General features: G+C 36.9%; 1 protein-coding gene and 1 long non-coding RNA gene across 2 annotated transcripts in view; one reads left to right on the forward strand and one right to left on the reverse strand.

The window, feature by feature from the left end:
* LOC6042455 (protein stum) overlaps window positions 1–19,258 on the forward strand; it is a 95,169-nt gene extending 75,911 nt beyond the window's left edge. The window contains exons 6-11 of the mRNA XM_038258195.1: window positions 10,544–10,898; window positions 11,038–11,279; window positions 11,338–11,452; window positions 11,516–11,614; window positions 18,436–18,658; window positions 18,726–19,258. Coding sequence (XP_038114123.1) covers window positions 10,544–10,898; window positions 11,038–11,279; window positions 11,338–11,452; window positions 11,516–11,614; window positions 18,436–18,658; window positions 18,726–18,871 — 1,180 coding nt within the window. The 3' untranslated portion in view covers window positions 18,872–19,258. The remainder of the gene's footprint in view (window positions 1–10,543; window positions 10,899–11,037; window positions 11,280–11,337; window positions 11,453–11,515; window positions 11,615–18,435; window positions 18,659–18,725) is intronic.
* LOC119767999 lies at window positions 8,484–18,534 on the reverse strand. The gene is made up of 4 exons (XR_005277840.1): window positions 18,415–18,534; window positions 9,015–10,057; window positions 8,878–8,953; window positions 8,484–8,813 (listed from the first exon to the last, which is right to left on the reverse strand). It is a non-coding gene; the product is annotated as an uncharacterized LOC119767999 (long non-coding RNA).
* Window positions 19,259–21,004: the final 1,746 nt, after the last annotated feature.

Genomic DNA, 21,004 nt, shown 5'->3' on the forward strand with positions numbered 1-21,004 from the left:
GGAAAAAAAAGTGACAGACATTTTTTTCAGCAAATTGTCTGGCCCGTTCTTCGATTGTTTTGAGAAACCTGGAAGGAAGGTAGTGGACCAGTTTAGGCGGAACTGTCCTTGATGACTAACCAGTTAGAAAAGCGGTACAGGAGATGGTTGTCGTGTTGTTTGTTAAATACAGTTCCGTCACCATCCTGTCCCCGGTTCAATTATTTCGTCAGCTTCCTTGCCGCTGCTGATTTTTCTTTAAGGAAACCAAAGACGACTTCCGGCAATATCTTGAAGCTAATGGAAAGAACCGGACCGGAGGAAGGATTTAGTTAAATTTCGTATCTACAATGAACACTTTAACAGCTACAAGGGTCACGACACGGACCTTCTCCACCGATTTTCGATACTTTGTCATCTAGGAAGCGCTTTTCCTGGCGGCAAAAAGAGTTCCGCCCAGTTCGTTCTATTGTCCACTATCTTCAAAAGCGCTGCAGGTTCCTTCAACTGGAAACTCAAATCAACGACCGACAAATTCTTCCCGGATGCTACACTGGATTGTCCAAACCAAATATTCTCTTTTGAGCGTTCGGAAAACGGACCTGAAAATGATCTGTCCCTTTTTTTCCTCCTCGACACTCATCACAAATCTCAGGAGGCTGCTGGAAAACCAACGAAGACCAAACAACGATCACAAAGCGCGAGCCGTAACTATGGCACCCATGGTAACTGCCAAATAACAATCGCGAAGCTATAAAGGTCGAGTCTCGCTGCTGATCAGCTCAAACCGTTCCTGGCGTTTGGTGAGAACAGACCTACAATTCAATTAGCTCCGCCTTCTCGCTTTTTTTATTCTTCCAGGTCCTGATGGGATCCTGCTTGGGCTGTTGCGTTGGGGGAAGGGAATCCCGCCGACATGGGCGGAAGGCCACTGCGGAAGGTGGCATAGGGGACCGGAGTGTGGCCAATGAGCAGACCCCGAGGAATATGGTGACAAAACCGACCGACTATGACGGACGCGACGAGGTGGTTCCGAAGCCGGATCCACCGGAGTCGGAACAAAATTACTTTTCTCTTGACATTTTGGAAAATTCCGATTCTCCGGTGGATTCGGTTCCGGAACCATCGAAAAATGACAATTTATTAAATGAATCTTTAGAACAAACCGCGGCGGTTCCACCGATTGTGGAACCGTCTGCGGATGTAAATTTTATTTCTCTTCCAGATTCAATTGGTTGGTTTCTGGGTGACGAAGCCGTTACGTTGGTTCCGGTGGTGGTGATTCCGGTGCCGGATTCACCGGAAGATGGTTCCGGTGTGAATCCGGAACCGGAACCACCGACACAAATTGAACCCATTTCCCAAAATTTAAATTTTTCGGCATCATTTCTTTCCAAAATTGACATTTTAGGCTCCTGTCAAAATTCGGGTTCGGCTACTGTTCCATGGTTGCTTCGATCGGAGCATTCGAAATTTGTCAGTTTGGTACTTTTTTTGCTTTGTGGCATGACGTGTACTTTTTACGTTGCTCTTGCATACTTTTATTGGTTTTACTGTTTGCGGTTATTGTTATCTGTTCTTGATTAATCGTTTTTGTTCTTGTTTCTATTTTCATGAGAGGTTCCCTGTTACTGGCGTTACTGGCGTTACTGAAGTTGGATAGTTATCGATGTTACTGTGGCTGAATTTGGAGAAACTATTGTGGTAAATTTAAAATCAAAAGTTTCTTTTGAAATAAACCAACACAATTTTGTTTAAATTACAGATCGAGTGAAGACCGACTGGTGGACCGACCAATCGGAAGGGTTGAAATTGATGGAATTATCGATTGTCTTGGCGAGGTAATGTTTAGAAACTAAATTATGCCCCATAACTGAACTAATGAATTGTTTCTTCTAAACACAGGATCCAATTTGTGGAGTGCGCGATGGATATCCGGAGCAGCAGTTTGGTGGCTGGAACTGAAGCATTAGTTTTAGTAATTGACATGTACGATTGAATTGTAATGTGTAATTTCATTCTTTTGAATAAATGTTATTATTCAAAATGACGAGAATTGTTTATTTATTCTGCTTGGTTTTACTTTTCTTAATAATATAAAAACCCTCACTGAAAAAAGATGAACATGAGACTCGGAACCAAATATCAGATAGATTAGATAGCAATTTGTTTAAAATAATTTTCACTAGCGATTGTACGGGTTTTCCAGTGACTTTTCTTATTTTGTTTTTTTTTGCTTCCTAACTTTTTAGTAATATTTTGAAAAAGTGATTTAATAACTTTTCATAAAATGAATATGTGTCAGCTTCACTAGAATAGTAATTGAAACCAAATATTTTTAATTGCGAACTACAGTCCAGGCTCGATTATTCGAAGGCCTTGGCGAAATTTCCTTTCGTTGTCTTATTTTTGATTGTTGAGTTCTAGTATAACCCTTGAACTACTCTTAACTGATTTAGAATTTTTAAATCCAAGATGGCGTCCAAAATGGCTATTATGAAATATTGAAGCAATGCATTTTTTTTCATTTTATAAGTAATCAAAAAAAAAATGTTAAAAAATTTAAATTACAGGCCACGGTTTCAACATTTCAATGACAAAAGTGTTTTAAAATACATGATACATGTGTCCAGTTGTTTTGCAATCAAAAATTTCCAAAATTTCTATGTGTTGTCGAAAATTTTATTTTTGCGAGAAAGAAAAGTTTTTGCGGTGATGTACATTGGAATTCCATAAAAGAGCAATTCGCTGAGATTTCGGCCATTCGTTTTTTTTGTATTTTTTTAATCCGGAAGAAACTTTTTCAGTGCCTTCGGTATGTCCAAAGAATCCATTTTGCATCATTAGTTTGTCCATATAATTTCCATACAAATTTGGCAACTGTCCATTAGGGTGGTCCAAATCTGGACTTTTTTGGGGCTACCCCCTGAAATCAAAGATTGACCCATCACTAGGCTAAATTCCAAATTTGAGCTCATTCTAACCACGGGAACCCCTCCCTCCAATCGCTTGAAGTTTGTATGGGAAAAATCGTCAAAATGTATGGAGAAAAGCAACTGTTTTACTTTTTTACCTGTGGAAGGCGCCATAGTTATCCGATGCTTACCATTTCTCAAATGTAGAACCTTCATTATATTTAGAACAACTTTCCCGAAGACACCATATTTTTAGGATTTTTTCCCACAAAGTTATTAGCGCCCAAAACTGACCATTTTTGCGCGGCTAGCTGTAAGGGGCTACCTAACAACGATGTTTAATTCCAATTCGTACACGCACGTGCTCTCTCTCAGGTTCAAACTCTCTCACGATACGAGCTTGCTCGCCTGCCTGCCTGCCTGTTTGCCTACAAGCGCGCGCTGTTACTCTGCTTGGACTTTTATCGTCGTCGTCGTCGTTTTCGTTTGCTATCTGCTGCGCTGCGTTCCTGGCATGTTTATTATAATTTTCAACTAAAATAGCAGGTTTGTTTTGAGATATATTTAGCATATAAATTCTTAGATTATGTCAACATTGGAAAAAAAGTGCACTAACAAAATAATTTGAATAAAAGACTTAGGCCTTGGCTTAGCCTCGTTTAAAACATTGAAGCAAATGAACAGGATTTGTTCGTTTTTCCGAGCATTACAAGCAGTTGTTCGTATATGCTCATTAGAGAGAATGATTCAATTATTTTAAAAAATCTTCTGGTAATACAAATTTTGTTTTTTTTTTTTACTCTAAATATCATCCGACCAACTGCTTGTCCATTCGAAGGCGATTTGATTACAGATTTCAAACTAGCTAGCTCAACAATCTCTATTTTTGAGGCTTTTCTTTTAGACATCGTTGCACTTTTTGGATGTTTCGGAATCGTAAACTTCTAATAATCGTCAAAGGCAAAATATACCGCAATTTGTTGTAAGGAAGTTTTTTATATTTTCGGCAGATAAAAATATTTTGTATGGAATGAAAAATAATCGTGATCATAGGGCTACGAAAAAACTTCAAATGTTTTCTTTTTAAGCTTGTTTGATAGTACCGTAAATTGGGGGTCAATCGGGACACATGGGGCGAATTGGGACAGCAGTTTTAACCATGTTGTAGCACAATATTGTGATTTTTCTGGTTGGTTTCGGTTAGAACAGACTCAGACCAACAAAATGTGTACATCCATTTCTATATTTAAAAGCTTTAAAAGCTCTAAAAACTGCTGTCCCTATTCAGACTGTAGTCCCGATTCGCCCCAGATTACGGTATACAAAAGTGGAAAAAACAGTTCCCAAAATCGATGAATTGCCTAAGTGTATTGTTCTTCCTGAAATCTATACTTGACTAAGTTGAAACAAAGTCTTATATTTTTTTCTAGAAGAGTTAAAATCCCAGCCTTGAGTTTGGTATGATACCAAAACTAGAAATAAATTTCAATTACATAACATACAGTATGTAAAAAAAGTATTTACACCCCTTGGGCACTATGCACATTTTGTGATGAAACATGTAAACAATTTAATGTTGACATAAACCTAGTACTACGTTTTGTTCAGAAACTCATTCCGAACATTTTGCTGCAAAAAGCTCATGAAAAGATGTTTTCTATAAAAAGTTATATAACAAATACTATTACAAAAATAAAAAAGGTGCAAAATAAGTTTGTACACCTTTCGAAAAATTAACATAAATAAAGTTATTTGTTGACAAATCACCATAAATCCAGTCTCCCAACTCCAAATAGGCATCCTTGACTGATTAAAAAAATAATTTGGATTGAATATAAAGTTTACTAATTGCTTAGTATAAAAGTTTATATAACTCTGGAAATTCTAAATAAAACTTATCTAAACTTAATTTTGCAAACTTTCAATTTAACTAAATGTCAATATATTACCATAGAATTGCTAAATAAACATTTTGGAGTGGGTATAACACCGTTTTGGGGGTCTTTGTATCGCTAGAATAGATTTTTCGTTGGAATTTCGTACCAACCCGGAATTACGTCGTCGAAAAATCCGCCGGCATCCGAACCGGTCCACAATTCTTAAGTCAACCTATGTGGCATCGGAAAGGGCATAAAATTTCCGATCTTTTGATACCCATACATCTAGGTTTTCTATAAAACCCACGTTTTTAAATACCTGGGCAAAAAGTAAGTTTGATCCACGAGAACAAAAATTACGAAATTCCATACATTTTTGGCAGATTGCTCTAACGAAACCATAACAACGTTTTTGCCTAGGTATTTAAAAACGTGGGTTTTATAGAAAACCTAGATGTCTGGGTATCAAAAGATCGGAAATTTTATGCCCTTTCCGATGCCACATAGGTTGACTTGTTAATTGTGGACCGGTTCGGCCGGCGGATTTTTCGACGACGTAATTCCGGGTTGGTACGAAATTTCAACGAAAATCTATTCTAGCGATACAAAGACCCCAAAACGGTGTTATACCCACTCCAGAATGTTTATTTAGCAATTCTATGGTAATATATTGACATTTAGTTAAATTGAAAGTTTGCAAAATTAAGTTTAGATAAGTTTTATTTAGAATTTCCAGAGTTATATAAACTTTTATACTAAGTAATTAGTAAACTTTATATTCAATCCAAATTATTTTTTTAATCAGTCAAGGATGCCTATTTTGGAGTTGGGAGACTGGATTTATGGTGATTTGTCAACAAATAACTTTATTTATGTTAATTTTTCGAAAGGTGTACAAACTTTTTTTGCACCTTTTTTAATAGTATTTGTTATATAACTTTTATAGAAAACATCTTTTCATGAGCTTTTTGCAGCAAAATGTTCGGCATGAGTTTCTGAACAAAACGTAGTACTAGGTTTATGTCAACATTAAATTGTTTACATGTTTCATCACAAATTGTGCATAGTGCCCAAGGGGTGTAAATACTTTTTTTACATACTGTAACAGATGACAATTCATGGAGGAACTAATTTATCGATATTTATATTCTCTCACACACGCTCTGATAATATGATATCTATTGTTAATCACATATTACATTTAATTTTATATCTCGAAATAAATATCAAAATATATCTTGAAAATTATAATAAACATGCCAGGAACGCAGCGCAACGGATAGCAAACGAAAACGACGACGACGACAAAAGTCCAAGCAGAGAAACAGCCCGCGCTTGTAGGTAAACAGGCAGGCAGGCAGGCGAGCAAGCTCGTGAGAGAGTTTGAACCTGAGAGAGAGCACGTGCGTGTACGAATAGGAAATAAACATCGTTGTTAGGTAGCCCCTTACAGCTGGCCGCGCAAAAATGGTCAGTTTTGGGCGCTAATAACTTCGCGGGAAAAAATCCTAAAAATATGGTGTCTTCGGGAAAGTTGTTCTAAATATAATGAAGGTTCTACATTTGAGAAATGGTAAGCATCGGATAACTATGGCGCCTTCCACAGGTAAAAAAGTAAAACAGTTGCTTTTCTCCATACATTTTGACGATTTTTCCCATACAAACTTCAAGCGATTGGAGGGAGGGGTTCCCGTGGTCAGAATGAGCTCAAATTTGGAATTTAGCCTAGTGATGGGTCAATCTTTGATTTCAAGGGGTAGCCCCAAAAAAGTCCAGATTTGGACCACCCTACTGTCCATACAAAAATGATTTATGAAAATTCGAAAATCTGTATCTTTGGAAGGAATTTTTGATCGATTTGGTGTCTTCGACAAAGTTGTAGGTACGGATAAGGACTACACTGAAAAAATATGATACACGGTAAAAAAATGGGTGATTTTAAATTTCACATTTTGTAACCAACACTTGATTTGCAAAAAAACACTATTTTTAATTTTTTTATTTTCTGATGAGGCTGTTGCAAATATTTTTTAGAGTTTATGTCCCTCGCCTCTTACCAAAGTCGAGGGGGGCAAACAAATAAAAAAGTTTAAAAATTGAATTTACGAGCCATGGTTTTAACATTTCCATGAAAAAAGTGTTTTTAAATGCATTATACACCTGTCCAGTTGTTTTGCAATTATAAGTTTAAAAAATATCTAAGTATTGACGAAAATTTTATTTTTTGCGAAGAAAAAAAGTTTTTGCGATGCTGTGCACTGGAATTTCACAAAAATTCAAAATATGTTTAATCCAGCCCAAACATGCTAAATATGATTTATCAATGCAGAACAATGCATTTTAGATTGTTTTTAGTTGATTTAACTTCTATTTTCATTAACGAATTTAAGTTTTTTTGTCAAAAATATTCTTTGCCCCCTGATTTTTCGGGCAAATTTTTAAGGGGGGGAGGCGACATAAACTTTGAAAAATATTTGCAACGGCCTAAGTTTTAGTGGACATCAAATGCCAACTTTTCAGAATTTTCAGAATAGGTAAAAAATCCGAGACCGAGTTATGAATTTTTGAATCAAAACTATTTTTTTTCAAAAAAAACGATATATTTGTCGCAAAAAATTTTCAACTTCATTTTTTTATGTTAAATCAAATTTGCAATCTAAAAGTACTTTAGGAAAATTATGATTAAGTGCAACCACGGTGTGCGTTTTTTAATTACGAAAATGGTATCCAAACATGTATAGGTCATCGCTGAAATTTTTAAGTTATCGCAGTTTTAGTGAAAAAAGTATATTTTTTGCCGATTTCGTCATTTTCCTGGTTTTGCGCGTGGCGCGTCGAAAAACTCAGTTTTTATTTTTTTAAATCATATCTCGGAAACGTACGGTTCGACATCGCCAATTTTTTTATATCTTATGTGAAATTTTCCGAGGAATCCGATAAAAATATTTTCAAACAGAGGCTCTTTGGTCCAGCCACGGTCAAAACGCCATTTTAAGTTTTCATACAACTTTTTGAAATATTAAGCTAGATTTTTGAAACTTCTAATAGCCAAACTCATCATCTTTCTTTTGCGTCTAAGACAGCTAAAATCGGATGAAATGACGCGGAGACATGATTTTTTGAAAAAAGTGGTTTTTGCGAAAAATGACGAAAAAAATGATGTAGGTCACCCTAATGGCCAAACAAAAAAAATACGGGTCTAATTATTTTGGCCAAGGAACCCCTAGAAAAATTTTGTTCCCGATCGGAGAACTTCTATTTCGGTTTAGGCTCTTTTCAAAAGGAATTGCTAACTCGGCTTATTGATTCGATTGCGATTCTTCAGAAATTTTTCGTCGCCCTGCCTTCTGAACTGCGGTGTTGTAGGAAGGACTTCATGTATATATTTTTTGCAATACCATAACTCCCGAAAACATAATCGTCGGCAAGCTTTTCGATCATCAATGATTTAGGAAGGACATAATGACGGGATACGACTTGCTTGTCTCAACAAAATTCGGCTAAAAAAACAACCTCAAAACCACTATGAAATATGCAAATCCACCCCGCGACCCGTCAATCGCGATCGACTGATGATGTGAAACTAATATTTTACTTTGTAACATAATCACTTCAACGAACACAACCGGTGGCGTGCCTTCCAATCAATGATGATAGAGGAAGGACTGATTTTATCATTGCTAACGAGAAAACAGTTACAATCCTGCCGAGAAGCGACGTGGCCAAGCAGCCCGCAAACGACTCTCAGTTATAATAACTAATCACCCCATGCACACGAATAGCTACTGCGGGACCATAGGAAGCGCACTCATGTCAAATTAAGGCAACACATTTATTTAAAAAAATATAGAATAGAAAATAAAAGCAGAATAAATAAACAAGTCATATCATTTTGTGAAAAAAACATTTATTCAAGTGAATTAATTACGAGAAAATATTACAATTCAATTCAATGTACATGTCATTAACTAAAACTAATGCTTCAGTTCCAGCCACCAAACTGCTTCTCCGGATATCCATCGCGCATTCCACAAATTGGATCCTGTGTTTAGAAGAAACAATTCATTAGTTCAGATATGGGGCATAATTTAGTTTCGAAACATTACCTCGCCAAGACAATCGATAATTCCATCAATTTCAACCCTTCCGATTGGTCGGTCCGCCAGTCGGTCTTCACTCGATCTGTAATTTAAACAAAATTGTGTTGGTTTATTTGAAAAGAAACTTTTGATTTTAAATTTACCACAATAGTTTCTCCCAATTCATCCACAGTAGCATCGATAACTATCCAACTTCAGTAACGCCAGTAACGCCAGTAACAGGGAACCTCTCATGAAAATAGAAACAAGAACAAAAACGATTAATCAAGAACAGATAACAATAACCGCAAACAGTAAAACCAATAAAAGTATGCAACAGCAACATAAAAAGTATACGTCATGCCACAAAGCAAAAAAAGTACCAAACTGACAAATTTCGAATGCTCCGATCGAAGCAACCATGGAACAGTAGCCGAACCCGAATTTTGACAGGAGCCTAAAATGTCAAATTTGGAAAGAAATGATGCCGAAAAATCTAAATTTTGGGAATTCAATAGGGAAATTTCAATTTGTGCCGGTGGTTCCGGTACCGGATTCACACCGGAACCATCTTCCGGTGAATCCGGCACCGGAATCACCACCACCGGAACCAACGTGACGGCTTCGTCACCCAGAAACCACCCCATTGAATCTGGAAGAGAAATCAAATTTACATCCGCAGACGGTTCCACAATCGGTGGAACCGCCGCGGTTTGTTCTAAAGATTCATTTAATAAATTGTCCATTTTCGATGGTCCTGGAACCGAATCCACCGGAGAGTCGGAATTTTCCAAAATGTCAAGAGAAAAATAATTTTGTTTCGACTCCGGTGGATCCGGCTCCGGAACCATCTCGTCGCGTCCGTCATAGTCGGTCGGTTTTGTCACCATTTTGCACGGAGCCTCCTCATAGACCACACTCCGATCCCCTGTGCCAACTTGCGCAGTGGCCTTCCGCCCATGTCGGCGGGACTCTATTCCCCCAACGCAACAGCCCAAGCAGGATCCCATCAGGACCTGAAAGAAAAAAGGCGAGAGAAGGCGGAGCTAATTGAATTGTAGGTCTGTTCTCACCAAACGCCAGGAACGGTTTGAGCTGATCAGCAGCGAGACTCGACCTTTATAACTTCGCGATTGTTATTTGGCGGTTACCATGGGTGCCATAGTTACGGCTCGCGCTTGGTGATCGTTGGTTTCCCAGCAGCCTCCTGAGATTTGTGATGAGTGTCGAGGAGGGAAAAAAATGACAGCTAAATTTAAGCCTCAGTAGCAAAGAAGGGACATTCGCAATTTATTGTGTGCCAACCCTTCTCCGTCCGTTGCAGTGGACAAATTGCCTCCACCTTATGGTGAACCCCGTAACCGGGCTATATCGTGACAACAATCAGCTTTAAATTTTATTGCGAAACTTTGCGGAAGACCTCAATGGTGCGACGCGGATAGCGTGGACACGCCATTGCTGCAAGAACGGGTTTTAAATTTAAAGCTTTATTTGGTGGAGACGCGGGGTTGCTTGTTGTTTTGATGGAGTCACGTGGTCGTTTGATGTTTCATTCGTTTCATTAGGTTTCGGATGGGGTTAGCTCTTAAGCTAATGAAAAGTAATTACGACGGAATGATTGATGGTTCGTCCGTGGCAAAGTGATTTTTAATGTTCTTCCCTTGTTTCCTTCCTTTTTTTTTTCAAAAAACAGTGACGAATTCAACGAGACTGGAAAATCGAAATGCTGTGCCTGTTGTGCACCGTGCTGGCACAAGACGTGCCTGCCGTTTAAGCGGTGCTTTGGCCGGTGTAGTTCCTGCTGCGGCAAAAAGGGGCCTCCGCCGCCAGGGCCGGGTCCGGAAGCGAAGGGCGCAAAGCAGAAACCGGACTCCAAGTCGCGGAAGTCGTCCTTCTGGCAGAAGCTGAACTGCTGTCGGAGCTGCCGCCGCTCGAAGACGTCCCCAGCCGAGGCCCACCCACCGCCGGCGGCCACCCCGAAAAAGTCCTGCTGGCAGTCGCTCAACTGCTGCGCGAGCTGTCGCCGAAACAAGTCCCGCGAACTGGTGGTGAGTTAAAAATATAATGGAAGGAAAATGGAAACCTTTCTGTTACCTTTTTGAATCCAAAAGAATGGAATTTTGAAAATAATTATTTAAAAAATATTTTTAAGAATCATTTCTAACCTGTTTCAACTATTCATTCCAGCCCCGCTCATCCATCGACAGCGAACCAGAGGAGAAAACGTCCCGATGCCGGTCCTGCTGGAGTCGTCTGCTGTGCTGCAGTAGGTTCCGCAAGGGAGGAAATCAGGAACGGCAGCTGGCCCGCCGCAGAATGGAGGAGGAACCGGTCGAGATGGAAACGGTCAAGTGTTGCTTCTGCTTCAAGCGCACCCGGCCCAAGCTGAAGCCCAAGCCCAAGAAGAAGAAGCCGGCCGTTAAGTCGAGGTGAGCATTGAAGGTGAAAATTGTTTGAAACAGTGTTCAAGAATCGTTCAAATTGTAGCTTCAACTGCTTGAGCTGCTGCATCATGTGCTGTCCGAAGAAGGGTGACAATGGCAGTCGAAGGACCAGCAATTTGAGCAAGAAGCAGAGTATCGCTCCGACCATTCCTCCGGAGGTAATTTAGTCAAAGACACCTGAGATCTGACAAGAAATAAACGTTGTTTTGGACTGATTGTAGGATTTGCGGCCCAAAATCGATATGTCGTTGGTGGAGCACTCCTCCATGATGCGTGGTGCTATTCCGGTGCTTCCCATTTGCTTGGCTTATTTTTGTTTGGTGAGTTTTGCAGATTGAACTAAAAAACAGTTTTATATGGTATTTTAAACATTTATTATCTTAAATCTACTCTTTATTTACACTTCAACCTAATCTATTGAATTCGAACAGTGGAAACTCATTAGTTTGAACACGAATTCATTGTTTGTTCATCTTTCACTCTCTTAAATCGGAAAACCTTCTTCACCGACCGCACAAACTTCCTTGCATTTTGGAAATGCTGCCCTTTGCCAAAACGGCTAGTATAATCCGATATCTTAACCTTCTGCGAAGAAGACTTCATCGTCGAACAGTCTGCAGATGAAATTTCATCCATAAATCCAGCAATTTGCTGCCCAGAATATCTCCGCTGCAGACGCACCAGTGCCAATGAACGATTCATTTTGCTGACAAAGAAACTTCTTCCAAACTTCCTGTTGCGATGTGCACTCTTCAAGGTGATAAACTTGTTTGTGCTCTAACCTCAAGCTGACCGCACTATTTATCTAGTTGACCTTTGTTTCGGAACTCAGAGGCAAACAGGGCGATGGGCTCGCAGGCAGTTTGAGTAGAACAAGCGTTTGCCTTTAGGGCGGTGACTACCGAGAATTTTTGAAGAATTGTGAAAAAAGGGCGAGTTTTGTTTACCTGAGGATTAAAGCAAGTTCGAATGGCCTTTAAAATTAGGCAAAAGATAACAAGCGCTGTTGAAATTAAAGTTGGGAATTCCCCACTAATTATTACCATGATCGTCGAAGAAACGCCTCATTTTCACGTTTAAGATAATTTTCACTCATTGAACTGATTAGGACACATAGTTGACTTTTGGCAGTCATAAAACAATGTGTTAAATAACAGGCAAATTTATATCATTTGACATTGATTTCATTTTTCAAAGATTTATACAGCCACTCCACATATTCGGAACACCCACAAACATGGAACACTTATGTGTAGGTCTAATGATAGATGTAAAGAATAAAAGAGGGCATTTGCTAACGTTTCAATGTAAACAAACAAAACAAAAAAACCTAGCAGACTTTTAAACACATTTATTTCCAAAAAAAGATCAAAGAAAACGTGTCAAAAACCACTGTAAACATAAAAATGATAGAAAAAAGTAATTTTGATGCATTTTTTTCCATATCAATTGCTTAAATAGTTGACCAAAACAAAACTATAGATTTGTTTACAGTTGCTCATAAAACCACGCATGTTTATTTTCAAAAAAAAAAAGTTTTTTTATTGATTGATTATTATGAAATATGATTTTAAACTTAAATTATGATGCTTCAGTTAAGTACAATTGACTATAGAAGTAAATTCTTACAGTTTCATCAGCTTGAAAACAGCTATATTTATATTCATGATTGAAAAAAATATGCAATTAGGTTGATTACAACAAGCATTTATTGCATTTTCAAGAAAAAAGTTAGCTCAAATACACAGTTTTCTTCATTTTTGTAGGTTAAATTAACAGAGTTTCACTTTTGGAAAAGGGGTAATTCTCCGCCAACTCACACAGCAGTTGCCCCGACCCCTCTTCGATTTGCGTGAAACTTTGTCCTAAGGGGTAACTTTTGTCCCTGATCACAAATCCTAGGTCCGTTTTTTGATATCTCGTGACGGAGGGGCGGTACGACCCCTACCATTTTTGAACATGCGAGAAGGTGTTTTTCAAAAATTTGCAGCCTGAAATGGTGATAAGATAGAAATTTGGTGTCAAAGGGACTTTTATGTAAAATTAGACGCCCGATTTAATGGCGTACTCAAAATTCCGAAAAAACGTATATTAAATCGAAAAAACATTAAAAAAGTTTAGTTTTTTTCGTTACTCGACTGTAATTTTTTTTTTGGAGTTTGTCATTTTAAGCGAAATTTAATGTAGTTTTCGAATCTACATTAAGCCAGAAGGGTAATTTTTTCATTCAGAACAAAAAAAATCATTTTAAAATTTCGTGTTTTTTCTAACCTTGTAAGGTTATTTTTTTTCTAACTTTGTAGGTTAGTTTTTAGAGTTGTAGAGCAGACAATTACAAAAATGTTGATACACAAACATAAGAGGTTTGCTTATAAATAGGCTTAGTGATTTTTCACGCTCGAAAATTGCAAATTTCACGGGGACCTCAATTTCAAAACAACAAATTTCACTCAAATTTCGCGGAACTTGAAAAATGTTAAAAAAAATGTTACTAAATTTGAATGCGATAAAAAAATTCTTCCAATTTTCAAAACAAATATCCTCCTGGTTATTGGATGGGCTCTATATATATATTTTGAAACAAAATGTAGGGCACGCGTATTCTCATTTACTGAACTGCTCTTTTAATATTCGACTAACGAAGATCAAATGTTTTCGCTAATTTGCTTCTGTTATATCATTTTACATTTTATTGAATTTCATATCAAAGCTAGATTTGTCCAGTCAAAATGAGTAAAATAAATTGAATTTTCTGCGTCATTTAGTCCATTAAACATTTTTAAAGGGTTTTAGCTCATTTGTCAAAAACTAAATTTAAAAACATTTTGCAAAAATAATATAATTTTTAACAAAATCGAAATTTTTATTCTAAATGAGAAGAGAAAACAAAAAAGGAGTATTTTTTAACTTTCAAGGGAAACATCCACCCAAATAAACAAACATCGTTAAAATTTAAGAGGCCCAAAAAAAATGTGTTATATTTTTAAAATATGATTCCAAAGATAAAAAATATACTCTTAATTTTATTTTGAATAAAACAAAGCTTGGTTTTATTTTATTTCTTTCAAAACTATACCTTTCAAATAAAATAGCACTAAAATTTTAAATACAGCGAATGAAAATATTACTAAATTTTGTTAGTTTCTAAAAAACTCAAAAATCTCAACATTTCTTCAAATGGTTCATATCAACTTGACACACATATATAATCAAGCTTTTTAATTGAAATCTAATAAAATTTCTTTTCTTTTTGGATGAAATATTTATTGAGTTGTAAGGATGGTACAAATTTTATTAAAAATGTTTGTCTGGTTCAGCTGAAATAAATTAAAAATTCATTCCCCTGCGTTTTTCATTCCATTTTTAGAATGTTTGGGATCATTTAAAAATGTTTGGGTTGATTTTTTTTTATTCCTACAAAGTTAGAAAAACACGAAATTTTAAAATGAAAATTTGTGTTCTAAATGAAATGACATGTCTCAAATTTTGTTACAGTCGAGTAACGGAAAATGCCAGAGTGTTTAAAACTTTTTTTGTTTTTTTTTTTTTTTTCGATGAAAAATACGTTTTTACCGAATTCTGAGTACGCCATTAAATCAGGCGTCGAATTTTACATAAAGTCCCTTTGACATCAAATTTCTATCTAATCGCCGTTTCAGGCTGCAAATTATTGAAAAACACCTCTTTTTTCGCATGTTCAGAAGATGAAGGGGTCGTACCGCCCCTCTGTCACGAGATATACGGACCTCGGATTTGTGATCAGGGACAAAAGTTACCTCTTAGGACAAAGTTTCACGCAAATCGAAGGGCGGTCGGGGTAACTTTTCCCGATTTCTTGTGAGTTGGTAAAGAATTACCCATATTGGACCCCCTTAATTTTGCTCAAAATTAAGCAGTTCTTCGTTTTATTTTAGTACAGTTCCTTAAACTTGGGTCTCGTGGCGCAGGGGTAGCGGCTTCGGCTGCCGATCCCGATGATGCTATGAGACGCGGGTTAGATTCCCGCCTTATCCACTGAGCTTCTATCGGATGGTGAAGTAAAACGTCGGTCCCGGTTTCTCCTGTCTCGTCAGAGGCGCTGGAGCAGAAATCCCACGTTAGAGGAAGGCCATGCCCCGGGGGGCGTAGTGCCAATAGTTTCGTTTCCTTAAACTTACATTATTTCGACATACTGAAGTGAAAAAATCAATCAAAAATTGATTGTATAGTTAATTCAATCATAAACTAGAAATACTGTTTTGTTGTGAAAATGCTAGTAGCCATGACTGATTTCAGATGTCGAACTCAAAACATTTATTTGGGCGAAAAGTACAATTAAATGTCAGTCTGTTATGGTTTTTTTTATCGATATTTATTTTCCCTAAATATGTACCCTCCCTGCAAAGGCTTATGAGTTGATCTCAGTTGAAAGGTTCTCCAAATCTCTGAATTGCAAATGTATCACCCTGGAACAGAAATGCTAAATTCTAATAAAAACACAAATTGAATTGAAATGTCAGTCAACAATGTTTTAAATGATGCTGAACATGTCAAATGAATGGTTTGTAGACAAAAACGCGCTCAAAATTGAATTTTTCATCAGAAACCCTTAAGAGGGTCCACTATAGGGAAGGGATCCACTAATGGATAAATGGTCCGTGTTTCTATGTCAAAAAAGAATCATTCATGTAGTAATTTATCTCTCCGATTAAAATTTATTTATAAAATTTTGAACTTGAGACTATCATTTCCAAAGGGTCAAAAACTTTTGAAATATTATTCTTGAGGTTTGCTTAGTATTAACTAATAAATCTCTACATTTTTTAAAGAATTTGTCAACAATATGATATTATCCTCAAGCAGGAATTCGTTCATTTGGTCACTAATTTTGTAGGAATTATTGAAATCGGTAAATTGGACTCCACAAGCCTAATTTTGTTTACTGGAAGGTATTATTCTAAGCCACTGCACCCGCACCGGCTTCTGTCCCATAATCATAAAGTTCAAAACCAGTCGGTTCCCTTAAAATTTGATCTTTGGAATTGAACATAAAATTTCAACAAAAAAAAACTAAATTCAAATTTGCACCCTGAATCATGAAATATTTCGGAAGTTTTGGCAGTTCATACAAATGCCCTTACAAAGTGTTCCCTGAATTTCATTAAAGGTCTAAATATAGATCGATGGTCCTTCTGGTAAATGCTTCTATATTGATGCAAGACCAAACAAAGTCCAACGACCTGGAAATCGGCCGCAACGTTCTCTGCCATCCTGAAATGGGTAATTGGAAGTAGTGCGAGAGCTAAACTGCTTAATACCTGGGACTGAGATAAGCTGTTTCGGCATATTAAAAGTGTGATTCAAATTATACTTTCCCATAATTTCACTACCGGTTAGAGCAGGGGTGCCCAACCTTTTGGCCCTGCGGGCCAATTCTGATTTTTCTGAAGCAGTGACGGGCCGGAACTTATGTTGGTAAAAGTTAAAAATAGTAATAAAAATGCATAAGATTTAAGTAAATAAATAAATACACTAGTGTTGCAAATATGATTCATTTATTTTGATTTTAAGAAAGAAAAACAAAGATAACTTTCAAAGAACTGTTTATCATTTTTTTTTTTTTTGTTTTGGTTAAAATTGTATTGTGATTATTTCTGTCGATTTAAATTAAATACCCTGATATCATCAACAAAAAAAAAAAACAATCAAATTTCGTCACTGCAAGTTTTTTTTAAGTTTTAAAAATCAACGGAACAAAAAACATTTATTGAAACAAAATTGGGATTCAATTCTTCTTTACAAAAAACCATTTTTGCGTTGTTGTGCAGTGCAATGTGCACCTTTATTCAAATATTTAGCAAAAATTTTCAAAATGATTCTAAAGACACGAAATTAAATAAAAGTAGAGAAAAATAATTTTAATTATAATTATTCGTCATTCTTCAAATTTCTTAGAATTATTGAAGTGAATGAAAAAAAATATTGTCTGATTTCTTGACACATTTTGAAACATTGTGAATCATTTTTAAACATTTTAAAAATATTAACAGGGATCTTTATTTTCGATATGATTAATCTGCTTTTTTGTAGATTTTTTTCAGCAAACTTTTTCATTGAAAAGTTAGGCCGATGCAAATATTTTTAAAAGTTTTTGCCCCTCGGCTCTGGCCGGAGTCGAGGGGGGGGGGGGGAGCAAAAAAAATAAAAAAAAATATAAATATTAAAATAACATGCCATAGCTTCGACATTTGCATGGTAAAAGTGTTTTAAAATGTATTTTACACTAGTTCAGTTGTTTTGCAATAAAAGTTTTCAAAAAATGTAAAATTTGACGAAACAAAAAATTTAGAGAAAAAAAAACTTTAGCGATAGTAGACATCGAAAATTTTCAAAAATTCAAAAGATTTTTAAATCAACCCAAACATGCTAAAAATGATTCTAAACGCAGGGGAATTCATTTTAAATTGATTTTAACCAATTGCACTTAAATTTTCATAAAAATATTGAAGTTTTTTGAAAAAAATATTTTTTTGCCCCCTGATTTTTCGGGCCAATTTTGAAGGGGGGGGGGACAAAAACTTAAAATAAAATTTGTACCAGCCTTATTCTGAAAAAAAAAAACATTTTTGCTCACTTATTTATGAAAAATCAATTTTAATCAAAATCCTCAAAAATGTAAAAAAACTGCCAAAACTTTATGAAATTTAAATTTAATGTATTTTTACAATCTTTTTGCACATTTTTCAGGTTTAATAGTTGATTCTGAAAATATCAACATAGAAATGATAAGAACCAAATTCAAAAAATTAAGAATGATAAAAATACAAAGGCAAAATTGAAACTAAACGTTGAATTAGCAACATTTTATGTCAAAGCCAAAATAAAACAAATAAATGTTTCGTTATAATAACTAAAAATTTGATCTCAAGATATTTTTTTAAATTTTGACGCAAATTTTATTTACAATTTTTGAACAGCCTTAAGGGCCGGTCATAGAACTATTTTGAAAAGCCGTCGCGGGCCGGATGAAATGGCTTCACGGGCCGGCTCCGGCCCGCGGGCCGAACGTTGGGCAGGCCTGGGTTAGAGGGTATTGGATTTAGAAGAAAACACACGCTGCTAATCTCGTCAAACAAATTACCTTCTCTTTCCTTCTCTGCAGTTTCTCAACGTTGTGATACCCGGCTCCGGCACGATCCTGTCCGGCGGGCTCTGTCTGTGCATCGGCAAGCCACGCTTCTCGCAGCACGACTCCATCAAGGGCCGCATCGGTTCGTTCATCATCAACTGCATCGTCGGGGTGTCACAGTGCTTCACGATCATCTTTTGCGTGGTGGGCTGGGGCTGGGCCATCTGGTGGGGCACCATCATGCTGCGGCTGGCAAGTGAGTATATTGGGATCTTTTATTTGAATGTTGGGTTCGATTGTTTTTTTTTTGTTTTTTTCTTTAGAGCAACACAGAAAGATCCTGGAGATGGAGGCAACCCAGGAGGAGGGCGAAGAGCAGACGACACTGTCCCAGCGAACGGGAGCGTCCAACGCGCCGGTGGCCATGGTTGGCCAGAGTAACCGCCGGGACGTCGAAACGGGTCGATAATCACACTAGCTAACCAATCTTACACCCCCAACAACCAAACTCCAAATCAACACCACTAAAAACTCCGGGCACTCCGAACCATAGTTTCTAAAAGGACACAATTTCGGATTATTTTTTACCAGAAACAGAGAAAAAATGTACGGTTTTTTCCTACAAAACTCACCTTCTACCACAAACACAGACACACACAAACAGTACAGTCCGCCGTGTGCGAAGCAGAGCTTCGAGTCACTTTTTATGTAAAACTTTCTATTTGTATAAAGAACATCCAAAACGTTGAACCAAAGTTGTGAGAGAAAGTTTGATTAACAATCTAAGAACAAGAGAGAAAACGAGAAGAAAAATAAAGTAATGTCTTTTCACATTTTACATTGCAATAAGAAAAAAGGTCGTGTTTCATTTTTTTAATGTTTCGAAATTCCTTCTTTATTACTTGTTGCTCAATGATTCTTGTATTCGTTATAAACCTACTTAAATGTATAGAGCACGGTATATACTTTGTTTTTACTTTATATTTTTTATGTATGAGAAAAATATATATAAATACAACTCTGAATGACTTCTGAAAATAGATGATCTTTGTTCTTGTTTAGCTACGCAGCGCTGTTCGCGTCTCGCGCAAAATTTCTACACCGATAACTGATAAAATCGCGCGCACGACCTACGTAAGACTTGTTGCTTGTCGACGGCTTCCAGCATAGATTTTTTTTTTCATACCACCGGTAATGCATGAGTGCTTTTTCGTGTCTAACTTATGTAACCGTTAAGCCTAAAGAGTACTCCTGTTTTCTGTTCTTGTTAGTTAGTATTTAGTTTACATTCACCAGCTCAGTGTTAAACCGTATGTTGCTTTCATAACTTAAATCTCGCTAAGCCCGTTGTTTCGTTATTTTATTATTATTTTTTGTGAGGATTTTCGGTGAAGTAACGCAGGATGTGAGAATGATGTAAACATAAGACTGTTCAAAACAGCTGAAATTAGACATTTTTTCGAGATTTTCTATTTGCTCCATGATTTTCCAACGGCAAAAGAAGCCATGAGAGTTAGTAAACAACCACCGACGTTTCAACCTCAGTCCGCTTATTGTGTGCGCGTCGCCATTTGTTAATATGTGCAACGTAAACAAAAGCATAGTGGTTCTGGATTTTTGCCAACTCCGCACCCCACCAAGCCCCAATCTTGTGCAAAAGTTTGTCCGAGAATATAAATTTGACACCCTGCTCGGACTCCAGATACAATGTGGCCGCAACGTAGCAGTGCTGGAACTCACCGACTCAGCATTAGACGAAGGAGTCAAAGCGATGGGGAAATTTGGCGAGATTTTGACTACAGTTAAGCCTCGCATAGTGCGCAGGCGTTACGCTTTGTATTTCATTGATTACTCAACAACGACATAATATTTTTGCAATCTTTTTGAAGCTAGTTGTAGGTTAGAACAAGACGAACACATTGCTTCAAAAAGATTGCAAAAATATTATCCCATGTTGGAGAAATGCGAGGTTTAACTATATCGCACTAGAATGCTGGAAGAACTTCTTTCCCGGAATTTTTAATGGAGTAAGAATTCTGAGAATGATGCTGAAGCAACCGCCCCCAAATTCATCACGGTAAACAACCGAGTTGCAACTGTGTCGACTCAAAACAAAGCGTATCCAAATTGTGAAAGCTAACAACAACAACAACGATCTACCATAAATGGAACTGGAATACAACGATGATTTCGGAGTCGTGCGATCGAGCCATGAACAAAAAAAAAAGAAAAAGACTGACGAGCGCACCAATTTCTTTTACAAAAAATGGAAAGAAGCCGGGAGGAAGTACCAGAAAGCAGTTGACGACGCCATAAAACACCAAGCACCGAGACTGCAAAACATGTACAAGGACAAATGGTGGCATCGCTATGAAAAATTAGGAAAGGAAGGCTTCGCAGAGTGGATTGCATTCTTAAACAAGGAAGATTTTAATGAATAGCTAGAAAATGACTAAAAGTGATAACAAAGTGTAAATTCAAATGTATTTTCCTCTCTTTCTATTCTCCTTTTATTTTTTGAACGCAGGTTGAATCAGCTATTATTGCTGCCACCCTGGATAAATAAAACAAAAAGAAAAAAAAAAAGAAGCCATTTTGCTTC

The sequence above is a fragment of the Culex quinquefasciatus genome, chromosome 2 (assembly GCF_015732765.1).
Source record: "Culex quinquefasciatus strain JHB chromosome 2, VPISU_Cqui_1.0_pri_paternal, whole genome shotgun sequence".
Taxonomy (NCBI): domain Eukaryota; kingdom Metazoa; phylum Arthropoda; class Insecta; order Diptera; family Culicidae; genus Culex; species Culex quinquefasciatus.